Consider the following 18,396-nt stretch of genomic DNA (forward strand, 5'->3'; position numbering starts at 1 on the left):
CACTGTGACAGACTGTGTTATAACAGGAGCCACTCCCATTCTGCGCTCCAGCATCTCCTGGGCTGCTGCAGGTCCCCTGCAGTGAAGACTTGATCCCAGTATAGGGGTTAAAGAGTGAATATCAGAGGTTCACCAGGAGAACGTCCTCAGGGCTAGCCCAAAGTCAGACCGGTTAATTGGGTCCACACCCAATGCATATTACAGGAAGGAAGAATGAAGGAAGAAATAAAGAAAGGAGAGGTGAGCAAATTAAGATTCAGAATGGAAAGTAGGGAAGGGGAAAAAGCAAAATGTGTGAGTAGCGTAGAACGGAAGAAGTGGAAAACAAAGGACTTAGGAGGAGTAGAAACAGTAGAAAATAAGGAACAAGTAGGAGAGAAGCAGAAAGAGAAGGAAGAAGTACTAAGAGATAGAAAGGAGTAGGAAGAGAAGGGAGAAAGCACTAGGAATACAAGGAAGAAGTAGGAAGAGAAGGGATGATGGAATGAAGGAGTAGAAAGATAGGAGAGGAAGGAAGGAGTGGTGTCACGGATGATGTTGCAGATAGCTGGAAGTTATGGATAAACATCCGACTGGCTTGATCCCAAACTAAGGAGCATAAAGGTGACCCCTATAAAACCCTAAGAGCTCATCCTGACTGCTAAGCACATACAAGGGTCTCAGAAGTAGACGATTGCATGCCCTCGTACCTAGACTGTGTGACACCTGAAAACCCTATAATAGTGAGGGGACACGACCACCGGCTCCCTGCACTTAATACTGAGGGAGTCAGGGTCACCTAGAATCAAGCCAGCAAGGAAACACATTACATGAAAGGACTTATCTGAACAAGCAGCAGCAGAAGACTCCAGCAGTGAAAACTTCAATCCAGGAAGTAGTATAAACCGCAAAGTGAGGCAGTATGGGAGGGAATATAAAGGGAGGCAATTAGTGTAAATAGGTGACAGCTGGGAGAAGGAAAGGAGATGAGAAAGTGAAACCAAAACAAAGAACATCATGCAAGAGGTACAGAAGAACATCTGCCAGACCTTCTCAGAGTGCTGGCGGTGACAAGTGGGCAGTGAAGAAAGAAAATAGTTGAAATCAAAGAAGGAAGAATGGAACGACTTAGAAGAGAACAATACAAAGGGAGGAGGAGGAGACTGAAGGAAGGAGTTGGAAGAGAAAGGAGGATGGAAGGAGAAGGTAGTGAAGAAAGGAAGGAGTAGAAAGAGAACAAAAGAAAAGAGGAGGAAGGACAATTGGACAATAAATGGGGAAGATACTGAGTCAGAGAAACCTATTATCAGGCTCAGGGATTTTCCTTTATGTTGGATGAACACAGAGAAAAGGATGGCACCCAGCCTCTCCATAGACCTTTCTACCATGACTGACCGATTGTGACACAACCTATGCCATGTGGTCATCCTGCTCCACAAGTACTTGCCACCACTCCCGCCCTAGACTGTGACATTACACACCCGGTGGTGTATAAATGTGCACGTGTTTTGTATGGCAGCAGCTGCATCAAGGACTCTGCACAGTCGAACGTCCTCTCTTCATATTGGGGCTGCTGTTTCTACTTGGAATCAGAAATTATGCCTCAGAGACCTTTGCAACTGAATAGAGGATGCGTAAAATGTGATATAATGAGGATATGCAAAATGAATATCTTCTAATAGAGGAAGTTCAAAGTATGAGCGTGATAATGTCACCCTCTACAGGCTGGTAATGGAAACACAGGCTGCAAGATATCAGCTCGGTCCCCCACAGAGGGGCGCTATAGGATAAGTCTGGAGATGACATACTAACTCTCTTCTGTCGTCTGGCCGCCATTAATATAGCTTTACATGAACAACGTCTGCCCAAAACTTGTGCCAACCCAGAACGGGTGAACATGAAGTCCAATGAGACCTAACAAGACAGAAGAAACAGTGGTGTGCCCCCAAAATGTCTCTAAAAGTGTAAGGCTGTGTTCACACTGCTGGTGGAGGATCTTGTCTTCGAAGCACGGCGATCCATCCTTATCCCCAAGTTAATGGAGTCCATAGGGCGCCATTGTCCGGCGTCACAACATCCTGGCTTGTTATGGAGGTGACCCACGACATACATGTGAACAAGGCCTTACACAGACTCCAGGTGTATTCATTTAGCGGCAGAGCACAGTGTTTTATGTCTTTTGGGCCAAAATCACAATGTCCAATTTTTTGAAATGAGAAAAGAAATTAAAGGGGTTTCTCTGATAATTTATATAGATGACCAATTCTCAGGATAGGTCATCAATATCAGATTTGCAGGGGTCCAACACCAGCTGTTAGAAGAGGTCGGGTGCTCCATGAGCATGCAGCCTCTTCCTAGGCCATGTGACATCACCTTGCATCAGTCACATGGCCTAGTCACAGCTCAGTCCCATTGAAGTGAATGGGGCTGAGCTGCAATACTAAGCACTGCCACTATACAATGTACGGCGCTGTGCTTGGTAAGCCCGTTAAGCGGGGGCTCCCTGAAACAGCTGATCGGCGGTGGTGACGGGACTCGGACCCCTGCCGATCTGATAATGATGATCTATCTTAAGGCCTCTTGCACACGAACGTTTTTTTCCCCCGTTTACGTTCCTTTTTTTGCGTTCCGTATACGGACTGTATACAGAACCATTTATTTCAATGGCTCCGCAAAAAAAAACGGAAGGTACTCCGTATGCCTTCCGTTTCAACAATTTAGCTCCGTTCAAACATAGAACAAGTCTTATTATTGTCCGCATAACGGACAAGGATAGGACTGTTCTGTTAGGGGCCAGCTGTTCCGTTCCGCAAAAAACTGAATGCACACGGACGTCATCCGTATTTCTGGCGGACCGCAAAATACTGAAAAAGCCATACGGTTGTGTGCAAGAGGCCTAAAGCTTATATTAGACGGGTAGATAATCGTTAGCCATGATCTGGCAGTGTAATTCTGCCGCTGATTACCTGATGAATAAGCAAACACTCGTTCATCTGGCAGTCGGTAAAATCATTGTTTTCCGGCGGCAGATGGCGTTGCGTAATCCCAGTCTGCTGCCAGCAGATTCAGTATGGCGACGAGCGATGGCATTAGCAATCGCTCTTCCCCTCAATGTGGAGGAGACCGCTGCATGTAATAGCAGCGGTCTCCTCCACTGAAGAGAAGGCGATTGCCGGGAAGGAACGCTTCGCCCCCGACAATAGCCTGTGTGATCTACTCGTCTAATATAAGCCTAAGGACAGGTCACCAGTAGGGATGAGCGAATCGACTTTGGATGGTACATCCGAAGTCGAAACGCTAAAAACTTCTTTGTAATACTGTACGAAGATCCTGCTCCGTACAGTAGTAGAATGTATTGGCTCCGATGAGCCGAAGTTATTACTTCACGAAGTCGCACGAGTGTAACTGTGGGAATTAATTATTACTGTAAAAAAAAAACTTGGTACCAAACTCTGGTTCCGTTCCAAGGTACCACTAGGAACCGAACCTGAGTTCGGTATTAAGGTTTTTTTCAGTAATAATACCCGAAATTATTACACAAAGTCTCGCAAGACTTCGCAAAGTAATAACTTCGGCTCATGGGAGCTAATACATTCTAATACTGTACGGAACGGGAACTCCATACAGTATTACAACGAAGACATAGGAAAAAAGTCGCCTGTATTTACGGACTGTCTAGAAATTTCTGGATGGTTGGCAACCCTGATAGGTCATTATTATCTATAACTGGATAAGCCCTTTAAAAAATTAGCAAACACAAAGTCCCTGATTTATCAAGGACAACGGGCCCTGTGCTGCAGTAGGAGGCCTGCCTTTTATAATGAGGCGCAGGCAATTACCTGCCTCCTCCGGCAGTCCGCAGTCCGGAGGAGCTCGGAGCCGCCGTAGATTTCAGCCATTATTTACCCCAGTTTCTGGCATAAATAATGATGAAGGTGTTGGGGCTGATGGTCCCAACCATAACCTAGCTCTCTTTTGAGAAAACTGGCGAGAGCAGCGTAACAGTGCTAGTTGCAACTAAAAAAAGTCACAATGGCATCGGAGTCTGGCGACTTTTTTAAAGCCAAAATAAAAAGTTTTAAGGGGAATGATACATTCCAACTGGATGCAGAAGGGCCAGTCCCACTTCTGGGAATCCCACCGATATCTAATCTCTAGACTGTAACCACCTCTGAGAAACAGTGGAGCGGGCGGTGTCGCATCTCCACTACAAGTGAATGGGAGCTATGGAAATACCGTACCACAGCCCGCGCCACTGTTTCCAACCACTTCTGGTCTCGGCTTTAATTTTTCAAACCCAGAATAGGAAATATAAGCTGCACTTTGATTGGTTGCCAATGGCAACAAAGAACTTATTTTTGGACGTTTTATAAACTTGTCCTGCCGTCTACATGGTCATCTCCTGATGACCTGAACACCTACCAACAATTCTACAAGATAACATCAGTATACAGTAACATGGCCTCCTCTGTGATCAGAGACAGGAAAACCAGGGACAACTGGACCTCTAGTGGTAGAAAATGTGTGACGTAAATGTTGGAAACCCTGCCCCTATGGGAAGTGACGTCACGCTCGTCAACCCGGTCGCTCTCCAATGAGGAAGTAACTTCCTACCGAGAAGTTCCAGTAGATAGAGGGGACTGGAGAGCGGGGCAGCTGACACCGGGAGCCATGAGGCGGTAACGCGCTATGTGCACGCTCCGCTCTGAGGTGCGGTTATAGCGGCACCATGAACACTGACGTGGAGTTCCACATCCGACACAACTACCCATGGGCCAAACTACCGGCCAACATCAAGCAGGTAATGGTCACCTGCCCCGTGTCCTGCCTGACACCTGCTCCATGTCCTGCCTGTCACCTGCCCAGTGTCCTGCCTGTCACCTGCCCAGTGTCCTGCCTGTCATCTGCCCAGTGTCCTGCCTGTCATCTGCCCAGTGTCCTGCCTGTCATCTGTCACCTGCTTAGTGTCCTGCCTGTCATCTGTCACCTGCTCCTTGTCCTGCCTGTCACCTGCCCAGTGTCCTGCCTGTCACCTGCCCAGTGTCCTGCCTGTCACCTGCCCAGTGTCCTGCCTGTCACCTGCCCAGTGTCCTGCCTGTCACCTGCCCAGTGTCCTGCCTGTCACCTGCCCAGTGTCCTGCCTGTCATCTGTCACCTGCTTAGTGTCCTGCCTGTCATCTGTCACCTGCTTAGTGTCCTGCCTGTCATCTGTCACCTGCTCCTTGTCCTGCCTGTCACCTGCTCCTTGTCCTGCCTGTCACCTGCCCCTTGTCCTGCCTGTCATCTGTCACCTGCTTAGTGTCCTGCCTGTCATCTGTCACCTGCTCCTTGTCCTGCCTGTCACCTGCCCCTTGTCCTGCCTGTCATCTGTCACCTGCCCAGTGTCCAGCCTTTCAGCCTGTCCTGCCCGCCGGTCAGCCTGCCAGCCTTTACTACGTTGTAAAGTAAACGTTCCCACCTCCTGTGTGATAGAAGTCTTCTCCTGTGGTAGGACATTTCTCCTGTAACTCCTGGAAATCTTCTTCTCCTTAGAGTCTGGGAAACTCGCAGAAGGAATATGAGAAGCAGGTTGTGCTCTACAGCATCCGGAACCAGCTGCGCTACCGGAGTAATTTGGGTAAGGGGACACACAACTACTCCTGTCGGGGCATGCTGGGAGTTGTAGTTGTGCAACAGGTTGATAGTCAGGGTTGTGATCACTGCTGTAGACATAGACACAAAAACTTGCATAGAGCTCAGTAGAAACAACCCAAAAATTCTGAGGACACCAGGAGATTTCCAGGCCCGTGGCTGCCGGGGTTTCTCCGACCCTTTTACACAGACAGTTGGCGAAATGCTTTGTGGGAGCCATAATAAAGGTTAGCGGCTGCTCAGGAGGCCAGAAAAAAAGCACAGGCTGGTGCCAATTTTTCAAAAGTAACCCTTCACCTCCACAAAGCCAACCCGGACCATTGTGCCCACCACACACAATGCATTGCAACAGCATAGAGCAGTGCCCGTACATGTGTGCCCGTGCCCGTAGAAAAACATGAGTTCAGTATCATGTGAAAAAATAAATAGTAATAACCATGTTCTGGTCGTAAAGGCCCTAAGTGGCACAAGGCGGGCCCCCCATAGATTGCAGGTAGGGATTCATCACCAGAGTTGCACAGGATTAGAAAAACATGGCTGCTTTCTCCCAGAAACAGCGCCTCACCTGTCCACAGGTTGTGTCTGGTATTGCAGCTCAGCTCCATTATACTGAATGAGGCCGAGCTGTAATACCACATACTACCTATAGGGAGGTGTGGCACAGTTTTTGGAAGTTGGCAGCTATATTTTTCTAAAGACGAGTTCACATCACTGTTTATTTTTCCTCCATACAGGACTTTTTTTTCCCGTCTAAAATAACGGATCTCAAACGGAAATGGCTCAAACGGGTACCAAATGTGCAGAACTGATGCTCAGGAGCTGTTTTTTTTTTTTTTTTTTTTTTTAACAGGATCCGTTTTTTTTTCTTTATTTTTCTGTTCTTCTGACATGAACCCGGCCTAATACTGCACAACCCTGGTTGTGTCCCCATTGTCTGATAGGTGTGGGTCCCACCTCTGGGACCTGCACCTATATCGAGAACGGAGCCGGCAAAAAGTGGTGGTTGGAGGACTCCGGTCCAGCCACCACCAAGCGCTCTCCCCATAGACGTGAATGGGAGCGCACCGCGCATGCACTGCCACCGCCCCCCCCATTAACTTCTATGGGCCAGATGGAAATAGCTGAGCCAGTGCTCAGCTATTTTCGATGACCTCATAGAAATTAATGGAGGGCGGCTACGCATGCGCGGTGCGCCCTCCACCACTTTCAGGGCTCCGTTCTCGGTGTAGGTGTGAGTCCCAGAGGTCAGACCTGCACCTATCAGACATCCTAGCAATATGCCCCCATTGTCCCACATGGGAAAACCCCTTTAATCAATCTTGTGCTAGTTTATTAGGAATCGTTTTGGGGACGAGACCCCCAACTATTATCCAGGGCATTGACTGCTGGTCTGGGGGGTCTTGCTGTATGAGGAGGGCTCGGCCACAGCAGACATGAGCTGGACGGTCACGTGAAGGAGACGCCGTCGTCGTAATGATATGAGAAGTTTACATAGGACAACATGGTCAAGGGCAAACCCTGCGGACAAGCCACACTCCGCTCATACCAAGCATGGCCGTTCATAGCCCGGAAGACGTCTCCAGATCCTCAATCCTTGTCTCTAAATTCTCCTAATAGCAGCCAGCAATGGCGTGCTCTGCAGACTGTCAGGCAGAGTTCACACAGCCCAACCGTGGAACGTATCATAAGCACTTCTCCCACAACATCCAAAGTGGGAGAGCAGTGTGAGGGGGGCTGTCATGTATCTCCTTCCTGGTGGATCTGTACTACAAATACTTTACAACCAGAATGTGGTCACAGTGGGGCTCCACCTTCCCCCCCATCATAGTAGCACAAGCCCCTCCCCCCAGTAGTAATAACAGCAGGGTCCCATAGTGGTAGTATCAATCTCTCTGCTTTTCCCCAATAATAGTAGCAGCAGCAAAAGCGTTCCCCCTTTACCCCTGTAGTAACTGAAGCATGGCCCTCCCACCTTTCCCCAGTGTTAGCAGTAGCAGGGGCCCTCCCTATTCACCAGCCGTAGTAAGAACAGTAGGGTCTTCCCCTACTCTGTCAGGTCTTCCCTTTCCCCCAGTAATCATTGCAGCAGTAAGATCTTTCCTTTCCCCTCATTAGAAGAATCAGCAGTGGGGTCCAACCTTTCCCCCCAGTAGTAGTAGCAGCAGCAGTAGTAGTAGTAGTAGTACCCTTCCCCCCAGTAGTTGCAGCAGCAGTAGTACAGTCCCCCCTTCCCCCCAGTAGTAGCAGCAGCAGTAGTACAGTCCCCCCTTCCCCCCAGTAGTAGCAGCAGCAGTAGTACAGTCCCCCCTTCCCCCCAGTAGTAGCAGCAGCAGTAGTACAGTCCCCCCTTCCCCCCAGTAGTAGCAGCAGCAGTAGTACAGTCCCCCCTTCCCCCCAGTAGTAGTAGCAGCAGCAGTAGTACAGTCCCCCCTTCCCCCCAGTAGTAGCAGCAGCAGTAGTACAGTCCCCCCTTGTCCCAGTAGTAGTAGCAGCAACAGTGCAGTCCCCCCTTCACCCCCAGTAGTAGTAGCAGCAGCAGCAGTGCAGTCCCCCCTTCACCCCCAGTAGTAGTAGCAGCAGCAGCAGTGCAGTCCCCCCTTCACCCCCAGTAGCAGCAGCAGTGCAGTCCCCCCTTCACCCCCAGTAGTAGCAGCAGCAGTGCAGTCCCCCCTTCCCCCAGTAGTAGCAGCAGTGCAGTCCCCCCTTCCCCCAGTAGTAGTAGCAGCAGTGCAGTCCCCCTTCCCCCAGTATTAGCAGCAGCAGTGCAGTCCCCCCTTCCCCCAGTAGTAGCAGCAGTGCAGTCCCCCCTTCCCCCAGTAGTAGCAGCAGCAGTGCAGTCCCCCCTTCACCCCCAGTAGTAGCAGCAGCAGTGCAGTCCCCCCTTCCCCCAGTAGTAGCAGCAGTGCAGTCCCCCCTTCCCCCAGTAGTAGTAGCAGCAGTGCAGTCCCCCTTCCCCCAGTAGTAGTAGCAGCAGTGCAGTCCCCCTTCCCCCAGTATTAGCAGCAGCAGTGCAGTCCCCCCTTCATCCCCAGTAGTAGTAGCAGCAGTGCAGTCCCCCCATTAGTAGTAGCAGCAGCAGTGCAGTTCCCCCTTCCCCCCAGTAGTAGCAGCGGTAAGGATGTCCTCTTCACCCCATTAGTAGTAGCAGCTGCCGCCAGGTCATCATTGTTTCCTCAGTGGTGGTCATATTTCTGAAACCCTCCCATCATGCGCCCTCTGCTGGAGGAGGCTATAACTCTGCGCACTCTTTGCCAGGAGCGAATGCCTCCGTCTGTGAAGGGAGTTAGGCCGAGGCTGGCGTCGCTCTGCTGAGCAGCTTCTTTTTTTCACCTTGTTCTCCATTCATATCCAAAGATGCTGGTTTGTGCCTTTTATTCTCTGAGATGACAGTGACTCCATGAGAGCTGTCAGTGCCCATGACTGTGCAGTGTGAGTCCGGGGGCTCAGTCAGCAGAAGTTTTACTCTTAGCTTTGAATGTGATAGTAGAAGAGAACTTGGTGTCCCTGGGAAAGTACTGCAAAGTCCATCAAGGGATTGGTTTGAAAAAGCTGGCCTCTTCTTTAGATGAAAGCTGCCGCGTTGGTCGGCTGATACACCAGGGTTAGCTATGGTTGGCCTCGCGTTCTCCTGCAGCAGCTGTCCTCCAGCTTATTGACTCTGTGCATTATAGTACGTTCTGTGTTCTCGCACACGGGAAATGCATGTAATGTGCCACCTGCCGGCGGATTAGTCCCCGAGCTCCATTACACAGGGATGCCAGGCGCTTGTCCTATACATGTGCCAGCTCTCCGGGCGGCAGCCGGGGGGTTATCTGCAGGTTACTTCTGCTGTGGAGGAAGCAGCCGACCTCAGGAGTACTACCCCCAATATGCTCAGACAATGAAGATAGCGATTTTCACTACGGCGTTGGATTTGATCTGACGTATAAAGTCTCCTCTCCTCCCGCGGTCTCAGACCGGATCTGCAGGACTTGTCTGATGTACGTTTAGCACGTGTCGCCCTGATATACATGGGGAACGTCCGTAGGGTTACTATAGTCAGACTCTGACCAATAGCCTGTCCTTGGCGCCATTCCATACAGCGGTGTGCAGTACAAAAACATGTTACAGTGGGACCCTATGGGTGATACGTCCAGTGTGTACATGAATGTGATGTGAACAGAGACTTGCCTTACTCTTCCCTGCAATAACGGGTATTTCAGGAGTAAAATATTGATGACCTGTCCTCAGTATCTGAACTGTGGCGGTCTGACTTTCCACATCGCCGCTGATCAGCTGTTTGCTGCGGCCTCTTCCTAGCCCAGTGACCTCACATTCACTGGTGCAGCTCGGTGTCATTCAACTGATTGGGCCCGGCCTGCAATACCAAGCGCAGCCACTATGTAATCTAGGGCGCTGTGCTGCGAGGAGCCTTGCAGTCTGTTCAAACAGCTGATCGGCGGGAGGGTCGGACCCCCCCCCCCCCACCAATCAGATATTGATAGGTCATCAATATTATACTTCCTGGAAAACCTTTTTGCGACCCTTGTTTGTCTCCGTGGTAACAAACCCTGTGGAGCTGCTGCCGTCACGATCTCTTCAGGAGCAGACTGCAGAGGAATTGTGTAGTCTGTTACCATGGAAATGCATAGCTGTACATAGGAGTCAAAGGTTGTATTTAAAAAAAAATTTTTTTTTAAAGTCAAGACTATATCTAAAATTGCTTCATTTTAAAAAAAAATGAATGTGAAGGTGGCATAGACGTTAAAGGGGTTTTCCAACAGTTTTGTTCTACTGATGACGCTATCCTCTGAATAGGTCATCAGTATCGGATCAGTGAGGGTCCGACACCCAGGACCCCCGCCGATCAGCTGTTTGAGAAGCATTGGTCACTAAGCACAGCACTGTACATTGTATAGCGGCTGTGATTGATTTCGCCGCTCAGGCTCATTCACTTCTATGTAGCCGAGCTGCTCCTAGGCGATGCGCCCAATAAACGCGTTGTCACATGGCCTAGGGAAAACGGTACTGCGAGCAACAGTGCCTTCTCTAACAGCTGATTGACAGGGGTCCCGTACCAAAAACCGATGACCTATCCAGAGGACAGGTGATCCGTAAATAAAAAAAAAAAAAATGTCGGAAACCCCCTTTAAATCTCCCTCCAGATTTCCAGAGGTGCTGTCCCTCCATAGCGGTGCTTCATATCCTGCGGATGCGCCATAAATGTCTCATCAGAATACACTTTACACTTTAAAGGGGCTGTAGCAAGATTAAAACTTATCCCTAAGGGCTCATTCAGACGGCCATATGCTGTCCGCAAAAATGCAGATCCATTTTATTTATTTTTTTGCAGACAGTTCAGCATGTTCGCAAAAAAATCGGATTGCATTTTTGCGGACCCATAGACTTCAATGGGGCCACGTCCTGATTTTCACTGAGGACATGTTTTATTTGTTTTGCTGAGCCGTAGAATGGAAGAAAAGGGCCCCCCATAGAAGTGAATGGGTCCGCATCTAATCCGCAAAAAAAAACTGATCCGCATTTTTGCAGATGGCGTACGGCCGTCTGAATGAGCCCTAAGGCTGAGTTCACATCACAGTTTGCGACCATCAAGAGAAGAGGGAAAAATAAACAGGATCCTGTAAAAAAAAGAAAACAGATCCTGTTGCATCAATTGGCATCCGCTTGAGGCATTTCCACCTGAGAGTTTTTTTTAGATGAGGGGGGGGGGGGGGGGGGGGGGGGGAATTCCTGAATGCTGGACTTTTTTTTTTTCCATCTAGAAAAACGGATCTCAGACAGAAATGGCTGCAACGGATGCCAACTCGTGCAACAGGATCCGTTTTTTTTTTTTTTTTACAGGATCCTGTTTTTGTTTTTCTTCTGACAGATCAGAAGAACTGATATCTAAAGAGTGATGTGAACTCGGCCTTAGGCCTCATGCACACGACCGTATGGATCCGCAGAAAATACATGGTCCGCTTGTGAGACCCAGAAACGCCAGTGTGAAAGTAGCCTTAGACGTCACCCCTTGTATACCTGATGACGTATTTATTCTCTGTCCAGTGAAACATGTGAAGAAGGACGAGCGCAGATATTACGAGGATCTCCTGAAGTACAGCAGGGAGCATCTGATGCTGTACCCCTACCACCTGTCCGATATCATGGTGAAAGGGCTCCGGATAACCCCCTTCTCCTACTATGTCGGCATAATGGAGGTAAGAAGTCTATGTGTACCTTTATATGACCTCGCAGTGGCTGACGGTCAGGAGCTGTGGTTTGTAGGATGACCGATACGTTGGTGTTCTGCTGCAGGCCTACCCATGAAGCTTGCAATCTATTGTCGCCACCAAGGTCCTAGAAATAAGAGTGAGTGAACTTCGTTATAAGCCAGGTCACCCCCTAGTGTTGGCGTATAGTAAATGTCCAATTTTTTGCTATTTTAACCGCTTAAGGACCGGACCATTTTTCACCTTAAGGACCAGACTGATTTTTGCAAATCTGACCAGTGTCACTTTGTTATGTGGTGATAACTTTAAAACGCTTTTACTTATCCAAGCCAGTCTGAGATTGTTTTCTCGTCACATATTGTACTTCATGACAGTGGTAAATTTGAGTCAAAATATTTCATTTTTACCGTATATAAAAGTGGGGGAAAAATAGCAGTGCGTCTTATAGGGCGAATGCTGCGACCGTCGGGTGTATCGGCTGAGAGGGAGGAGGGGCTGGGGGCCCGCGTCTGGTTCTGTAATGGCAGCGGGGCCCGATGCAGTCACAGTGACTCTACTACCGGGCCCCGCTCACTGTAGTATTATCATATCTAACTTGTGGGTATTGTTAAAGTATTCAAATCATCTTAAATCCAGCGCTGTACTACTTACTACTAACTTCTTGGCAGTCAGGAGGTCGGGCGCAGCGTAGCGTAACTCACTACGTCACGCGCCTGCTCCGCCCACTTTATGAATGAAGCAGGCGGCGCAAGTGCATGACGTATTGAGCTACGCTGCGCCCGCCCGCCTGGCCTCCTGACTGCTAAGAAGTTAGTAGTAAGTACTACAAGCGCTGGATTAAAGATGATTTGAATACTTTAACAATACCCACAAGTTAGATATGATTATACTACAGTGAGCGGGGCCCGGTGTAGTAGAATACAGTGACTGCATCGGGCCCCGCTGCCATTACAGAACCAGATGCCGGCCCCCATTCACTACACAGGGACACTGTTATCGGGGATCTGTGGATGACACATTAGATAAGATGCTATATATGTGTCATCCACAATGATCCCCCATAACAGTGCCATCCACAAATGACCTCATAACAGTGCCATCCACAGATGACCCCATAACAGTGTGCCATCCACAGATGACCCCATAACAGTGTGCCATCCACAGATGACCCCATAACAGTGTGCCATCCACAGATGACCCCATAACAGTGTGCCATCCACAGATGACCCCATAACAGTGTGCCATCCACAGATGACCCCATAACAGTGTGCCATCCACAGATGACCCCATAACAGTGTGCCATCCACAGATGACCCCATAACAGTGTGCCATCCACAGGCGACCCCATAACAGTGTGCCATCCACAGGCGACCCCATAACAGTGTGCCATCCACAGGCGACCCCATAACAGTGTGCCATCCACAGGCGACCCCATAACAGTGTGCCATCCACAGGCGACCCCATAACAGTGTGCCATCCACAGGCGACCCCATAACAGTGTGCCATCCACAGGCGACCCCATAACAGTGTGCCATCCACAGGCGACCCCATAACAGTGTGCCATCCACAGGCGACCCCATAACAGTGTGCCATCCACAGGCGACCCCATAACAGTGTGCCATCCACAGGCGACCCCATAACAGTGTGCCATCCACAGGCGACCCCATAACAGTGTGCCATCCACAGGCGACCCCATAACAGTGTGCCATCCACAGGCGACCCCATGTTCAAAACCCACCAAAAGCACACCTTTTGGTTCAAAATATATTTTTTCTTATTTTCCTCCTCAAAAACCTAGGTGCGTCTTATGGGCCAGTTTGTCTTATAGGGTGAAAAATACTGTATTTATAAAAAAAAAAAAATTTGCAACTTTCCAAATCTCAATTTCTCTGCTTTTAAAACAGATAGTGATACCTCATATAATAGTTATTACTTTACATTCCCCATATGTCTACTTCATTTTGGATCATTTTGTGAACGCCATTTTGTTTTTTGGGGGATGTTACAAGGCTTAGAAGTTTAGAAGCAAATCTTGAAATTTTTCAGAAAATTTCCGAAACCCACTTTTTAAGGACCAGTTCAGGTCTGGAGTCACTTTGTGAGGCTTAAATAATAGAAACCACCCAAAAATGGCCCCATTTTAGAAACTACACTCCTCCGGTTATTCAAAACTGATTTTACAAACGTTGTTAACCCTTTAGGTGTTCCACAAGAATTAATGGAAAATGGAGATGAAATTTCAGAATTTAACTTTTTGGGCATATTTTCCATTTTAATCATTTTTTTTCCGCTAACAAAGCAAAGGTTAACAGCCAAACAAAACTCAATATATATGGCTCTGATTCTGTAGTTTATAGAAACGCCCCATATGTGGTCAAAAACTGCTGTACGGGCACACGGCAGGGCACAGAAGGAAAGGAATGCCAGGGGCAGATTTCACTGGGATAATTTTAACTTGCCATGTCACATTTGAAGCCCCCCTGATGCACCCCTAGAGTAGAAACTCCCAAAAAAGTTACCCCATTTTGGAAACTACAGGATAAGGTGTCAGTTTTGTTGGTACTATTTTAGGGTACAGATAATTTTTGGTTGCTCTATATTACACTTTTTGTGAGGCAAGGTAACAAAAAAATTGCTGTTTTGGCACTGTTTTTATTTTTTGCTATTTGCAATGTTCATCTGACAGGTTATATCATGAGCTATTTTTATAAAGCAGGTTGTTACGGACGCGACAATACCAAATATGCCTACTTTTTTTTTTCAGTTTTACATAATAAATCATTTTGGAAAAAAAAGATTTTTTTGTGTCTCCATATTCTGAAAGCCATATTATTTATATTTTTTTGGGCGACTGTATTATGTAGGGGCTAATTTTTTTCGGTATGAGATGATGGTTTGATTGGTACTATTTTAGGGTGCATATGACTTTTTGATCGCTTGGTATTACACTTTTTGTGATGTAAGGTGACAAAAAAATAGCTTTTTCTCGCCCATATTCATTGGGGACACAGGAACCGTGGGTATAGCTATGTCCTCTAGGAGGCGTTGACACTAGTAAAAGCTGTTAGCTCCTCCCCTGGCAGCTATACCCCCTCCAGCCTGGAGAGAGAGCTTCAGTTTTTTTTCAGGGTAGCTCCAGAAGCTTTTTTTATTTTTTATTCTTTCAGGTGGGAAACAGCGGTCGCCTTGCCTCCCTGTTCTCCTGGGGGAGCACACCAGCGTTGGTCCGCCACGCTGCCTCCTCCTCCTCCACAAGAAGACAAGGTGGACCAGGGCAGCCTCGCTCCTCTGCATCCCGCCAGCAGAAGGGTCACCCATCCAAGCCCCTTTTTTCCAGCGTCCTGCCACTACGGTGCCAGTAGCTGAAGGGGTGACCCTGCTGGAACAGCGGAAGGGTGAAGATGGCGGGACAGAAGATGAGGTGAGTACATGGGACTAGGTAAGTATTGACCTCTTCCCCCTCCCTCCCTCTTGGCATTGTTCTTCCCTGGGGCCAATGGAGCTAAAAATACAGCTCAGGATTTTCTGAGGGGGACACAGCAAGGCACAAGGCTGCCTGCTTATCTTGGAAAAGGGAGCACATCACCCCTAAATCTATCCCTCTCACTCCCCCTCTGGACCGACAGTACGGCTCATAGGAGGTTAATAGGCACTGGGGAAAATCAGGAATCGAGGGGACCTCTGATGCTTCAATTCAAACTACAGCGGGAGAGAGAGAGGAGCGCAGCGGACTGGCGCAAATTCTCCCGCCTAGCTGCTCCCCTCCCCCAGAAGCCAGCTGAGCACCGCCCCTGTCTTAGGCACTTTTTTAATCCTTCCTGGCCAGCCCTTTCTTAGGCCGGCGCCAGGTCAACTTAGGGTTGGATATTAGTGTGGTCTCTTACTGTAGAAGTAACCCTTCATACTTCTCCATACAAAAAAAACCCAAAAGGGAGCATTTAATACAGGCCCCTGCCCCCCTCAGCACATATCATGACCGTGCGGTACTGACTGGGCCCGTACCCTGTTCCGGTCAGGACTCAGGAGCACCTCTCATAGTCCCAATCCGCCCTACTCGGCCGCTTGGTTGATTCTTCTGCGTGCACCAGCGCAATACAGGGAACCCTCCGACTGGTTGGCTGTGGCGCCCTCCTTCTACAGGGACTTCTTCCATTGGTCCGGGTGTGCTAACGGTATCTACTCGAAGCTTCCTACCTTTCTATCCCGAGCAAGAGTTCCGGAGGCATGCAGCGTGGACGCCCTGATATCTCCTTTGCGGGAGTTCCCTCCTTACGTGTTTTTGTTCACCTGGCCCTCCTACCCAGGTTCTTCTCGTTCTCCTTGGTTACTGCCACTCAGACGACCTTCTTTCACAGGGTTCGGTCTTACATCAGCATTTAGGGTCTTTGGTTGACGGCGTGGCTGTTAAAACCGCGATTCTGATGTGGAGAGGATTTTCGGCGGACGTCATCCGCACTATGATTCAGGCCAGGAATCCTGCATCGCCCAGGCACTATTCGGACCTGGAGGTCCTTCCTGGGCTTCTGTGAAAGCCAGGACATCCCCTCACTCCGTTTTTTTTCTCTCCCCACTGTCCTATCCTTTCTACAATCAGGGTTGGACCTGGTTTAGCCCTTAGTCCTTGATGGGTCCGGTGTTGGTGCTTCTATCCTGGGGCAGCTTCCAGTGTACTCTGGTTTCCCATACCGTCCTTTACCGCCTTGGGATCCGAATATAGTTCTCTCAGCGTTCCAGTCTTCTCCCTTTGAGCCCTTGCGGGAGATCTCACTCCGGCTCTTGTCCTAGAAGGTAGTCTTTTCTTGTGGCTATCACATCCATCAGAAAGGAGTCCGAGTTGGGGGAACCCCTTTTTGTCTTCCGAAGGGTCCTCGCTAGCAATTGGCGACCTCTGAGGTGGCGATTGCACGTTGGATTCGGTCTGCAACTGCTGAAACATACCGCGCCCGGAGCAGGGTTCCGCCCTTAGGTGTCACGGCTCACTCCACAGAGCAGTAGGCGCTTCTTGGGCTCGGAGGAATCGCGCTTCGGCTGCTCAGTTGTGTAAGGCGGCTACTTGGTCCTCCTTACACACGTTCACAAAAATTTACCCGGTGCATACTTATGCATCGGTGGTCGCTGCCCTGGGCAGCGTGGTCTTGCAGGCGACGGTTCTTAGATGCCTGCAGGGACGCTTGCTTCCATGGGTCTGTGGTTTTTTCCCTCCCTGTGGACTGCTTTTGGACATCCCACGGTTCCTGTGTCCCCCAATGAATTTGGGCGAGAAAAGGAGATTTTTGTATAACTTACCAGTAAAATCTCTTTCTCGCTCTTCATTGGGACACAGCACCCACCCAGTATTGTTGTTCGACCACAGTTGTGGCTGTTGCTGGTTAGGACCCTGTTGGGTCTTTTGACATGGTTGGTGTTCCACGTGTTTTTCTTGGTTGGCTTGCTTCTCCTACTGCTTGTACACAAACTGAAGCTCTCTCTCCAGGCTGGAGGGGGTATAGCTGCCAGGGGAGAAGCTAACTGCTTTTACTAGTGTCAACGCCTCCTAGAGGACATAGCTATACCCACGGTCTCTGTGTCCCCCAATGAAGAGCGAGAAAGAGATTTTACTGGTAAGTTTTACAAAAATCTCCTTTTTTACACTGTTTTATTTTATTTTTTAAGGTGTTCACCTGAGGGGTTAGGTTATGTGATATTTTTATAGAGCAGGTCGTTACGGATGTGGCAATACCTAATATGTATACTTTTTTTAAATTTTTTTATTTAAGTTTTACTCAATAACAGCATTTTTTAAATAAAAAATATGTTTTAGTATCTCCATATTCTGAGAGTCATAGATTTTTTTATTTTATGAGCGATTGTCTTAGGTAGAGTCTCATTTTTGCGGGATGAGGTGACAGTTAGTTTGATTGGCACTATTTTAGCGGGGGGGGACTTTTTGATAATTTGGTATTACACTTTTTGTGATGTTAGGTGACAAAATGGCTTTTTGATACCATTTTTATTAGATTTTTTTTTTACGGTGCTCACCTGAGAGGTTAAATCATGTGATATTTTTATATAGCAGGTCGTTACGGATGCAGCGATACCTAATATGTATACTTTTTTTATTTATTTAAGTTTTATACACTAATATTTTTTAAACCAAAAAAAAAATCCTGTTTTAGTGTCTCCATAGTCTGAGAGCCATAGTTTTTATTTTATGGGCGATTGTCCTATGTAGGGGCTCATTTTTTGCGGGATGAGGTGACTGTTTGGTACTATTTTGGGGGGCATACGGCTTTTTGATCGCTTGGTGTTGCACTTTTAGTGATGTAAGGTGACAAAAATTGCTTTTTTTGACAGTTTTTTTATTTTATTTTTTTAAGGTGTCTATTGGACGGGGTGGATCATGTGCTATATTTATAGAGCTGGTCGTTACGGACCCGGCGATAACTAATGTGGGTAAAAAAAAATATTATAAAATCGGGAAAGGGGCGTGTTAATTTTTATTTTTATTTTTATTTTTTTTAACGTGAAACTTTTTTTTTTTTTTTATTGAAAACACTTTTTTTTTTTTTACTTTTGGGAGACTGATCCCCTCTGCAAT

At 48.1% G+C, this 18,396-nt stretch overlaps 1 protein-coding gene across 2 annotated transcripts in view; it reads left to right on the forward strand.

Moving 5' to 3' along the window:
* The first annotated feature begins 4,551 nt into the window (after positions 1–4,551).
* The window catches only part of FAM91A1 (family with sequence similarity 91 member A1), a 59,598-nt gene continuing 45,753 nt past the window's right edge, over positions 4,552–18,396 (forward strand). For both annotated transcript variants that reach the window (XM_040432342.1, XM_040432343.1), the window contains exons 1-3: positions 4,552–4,780; positions 5,512–5,596; positions 11,656–11,807. In XM_040432342.1, the coding sequence (XP_040288276.1) occupies positions 4,709–4,780; positions 5,512–5,596; positions 11,656–11,807 (309 nt within the window). In that variant the 5' untranslated portion in view covers positions 4,552–4,708. The remainder of the gene's footprint in view (positions 4,781–5,511; positions 5,597–11,655; positions 11,808–18,396) is intronic.

This window comes from Bufo bufo, chromosome 5, assembly GCF_905171765.1.
Source record: "Bufo bufo chromosome 5, aBufBuf1.1, whole genome shotgun sequence".
NCBI classification, from domain to species: Eukaryota; Metazoa; Chordata; class Amphibia; order Anura; family Bufonidae; genus Bufo; species Bufo bufo.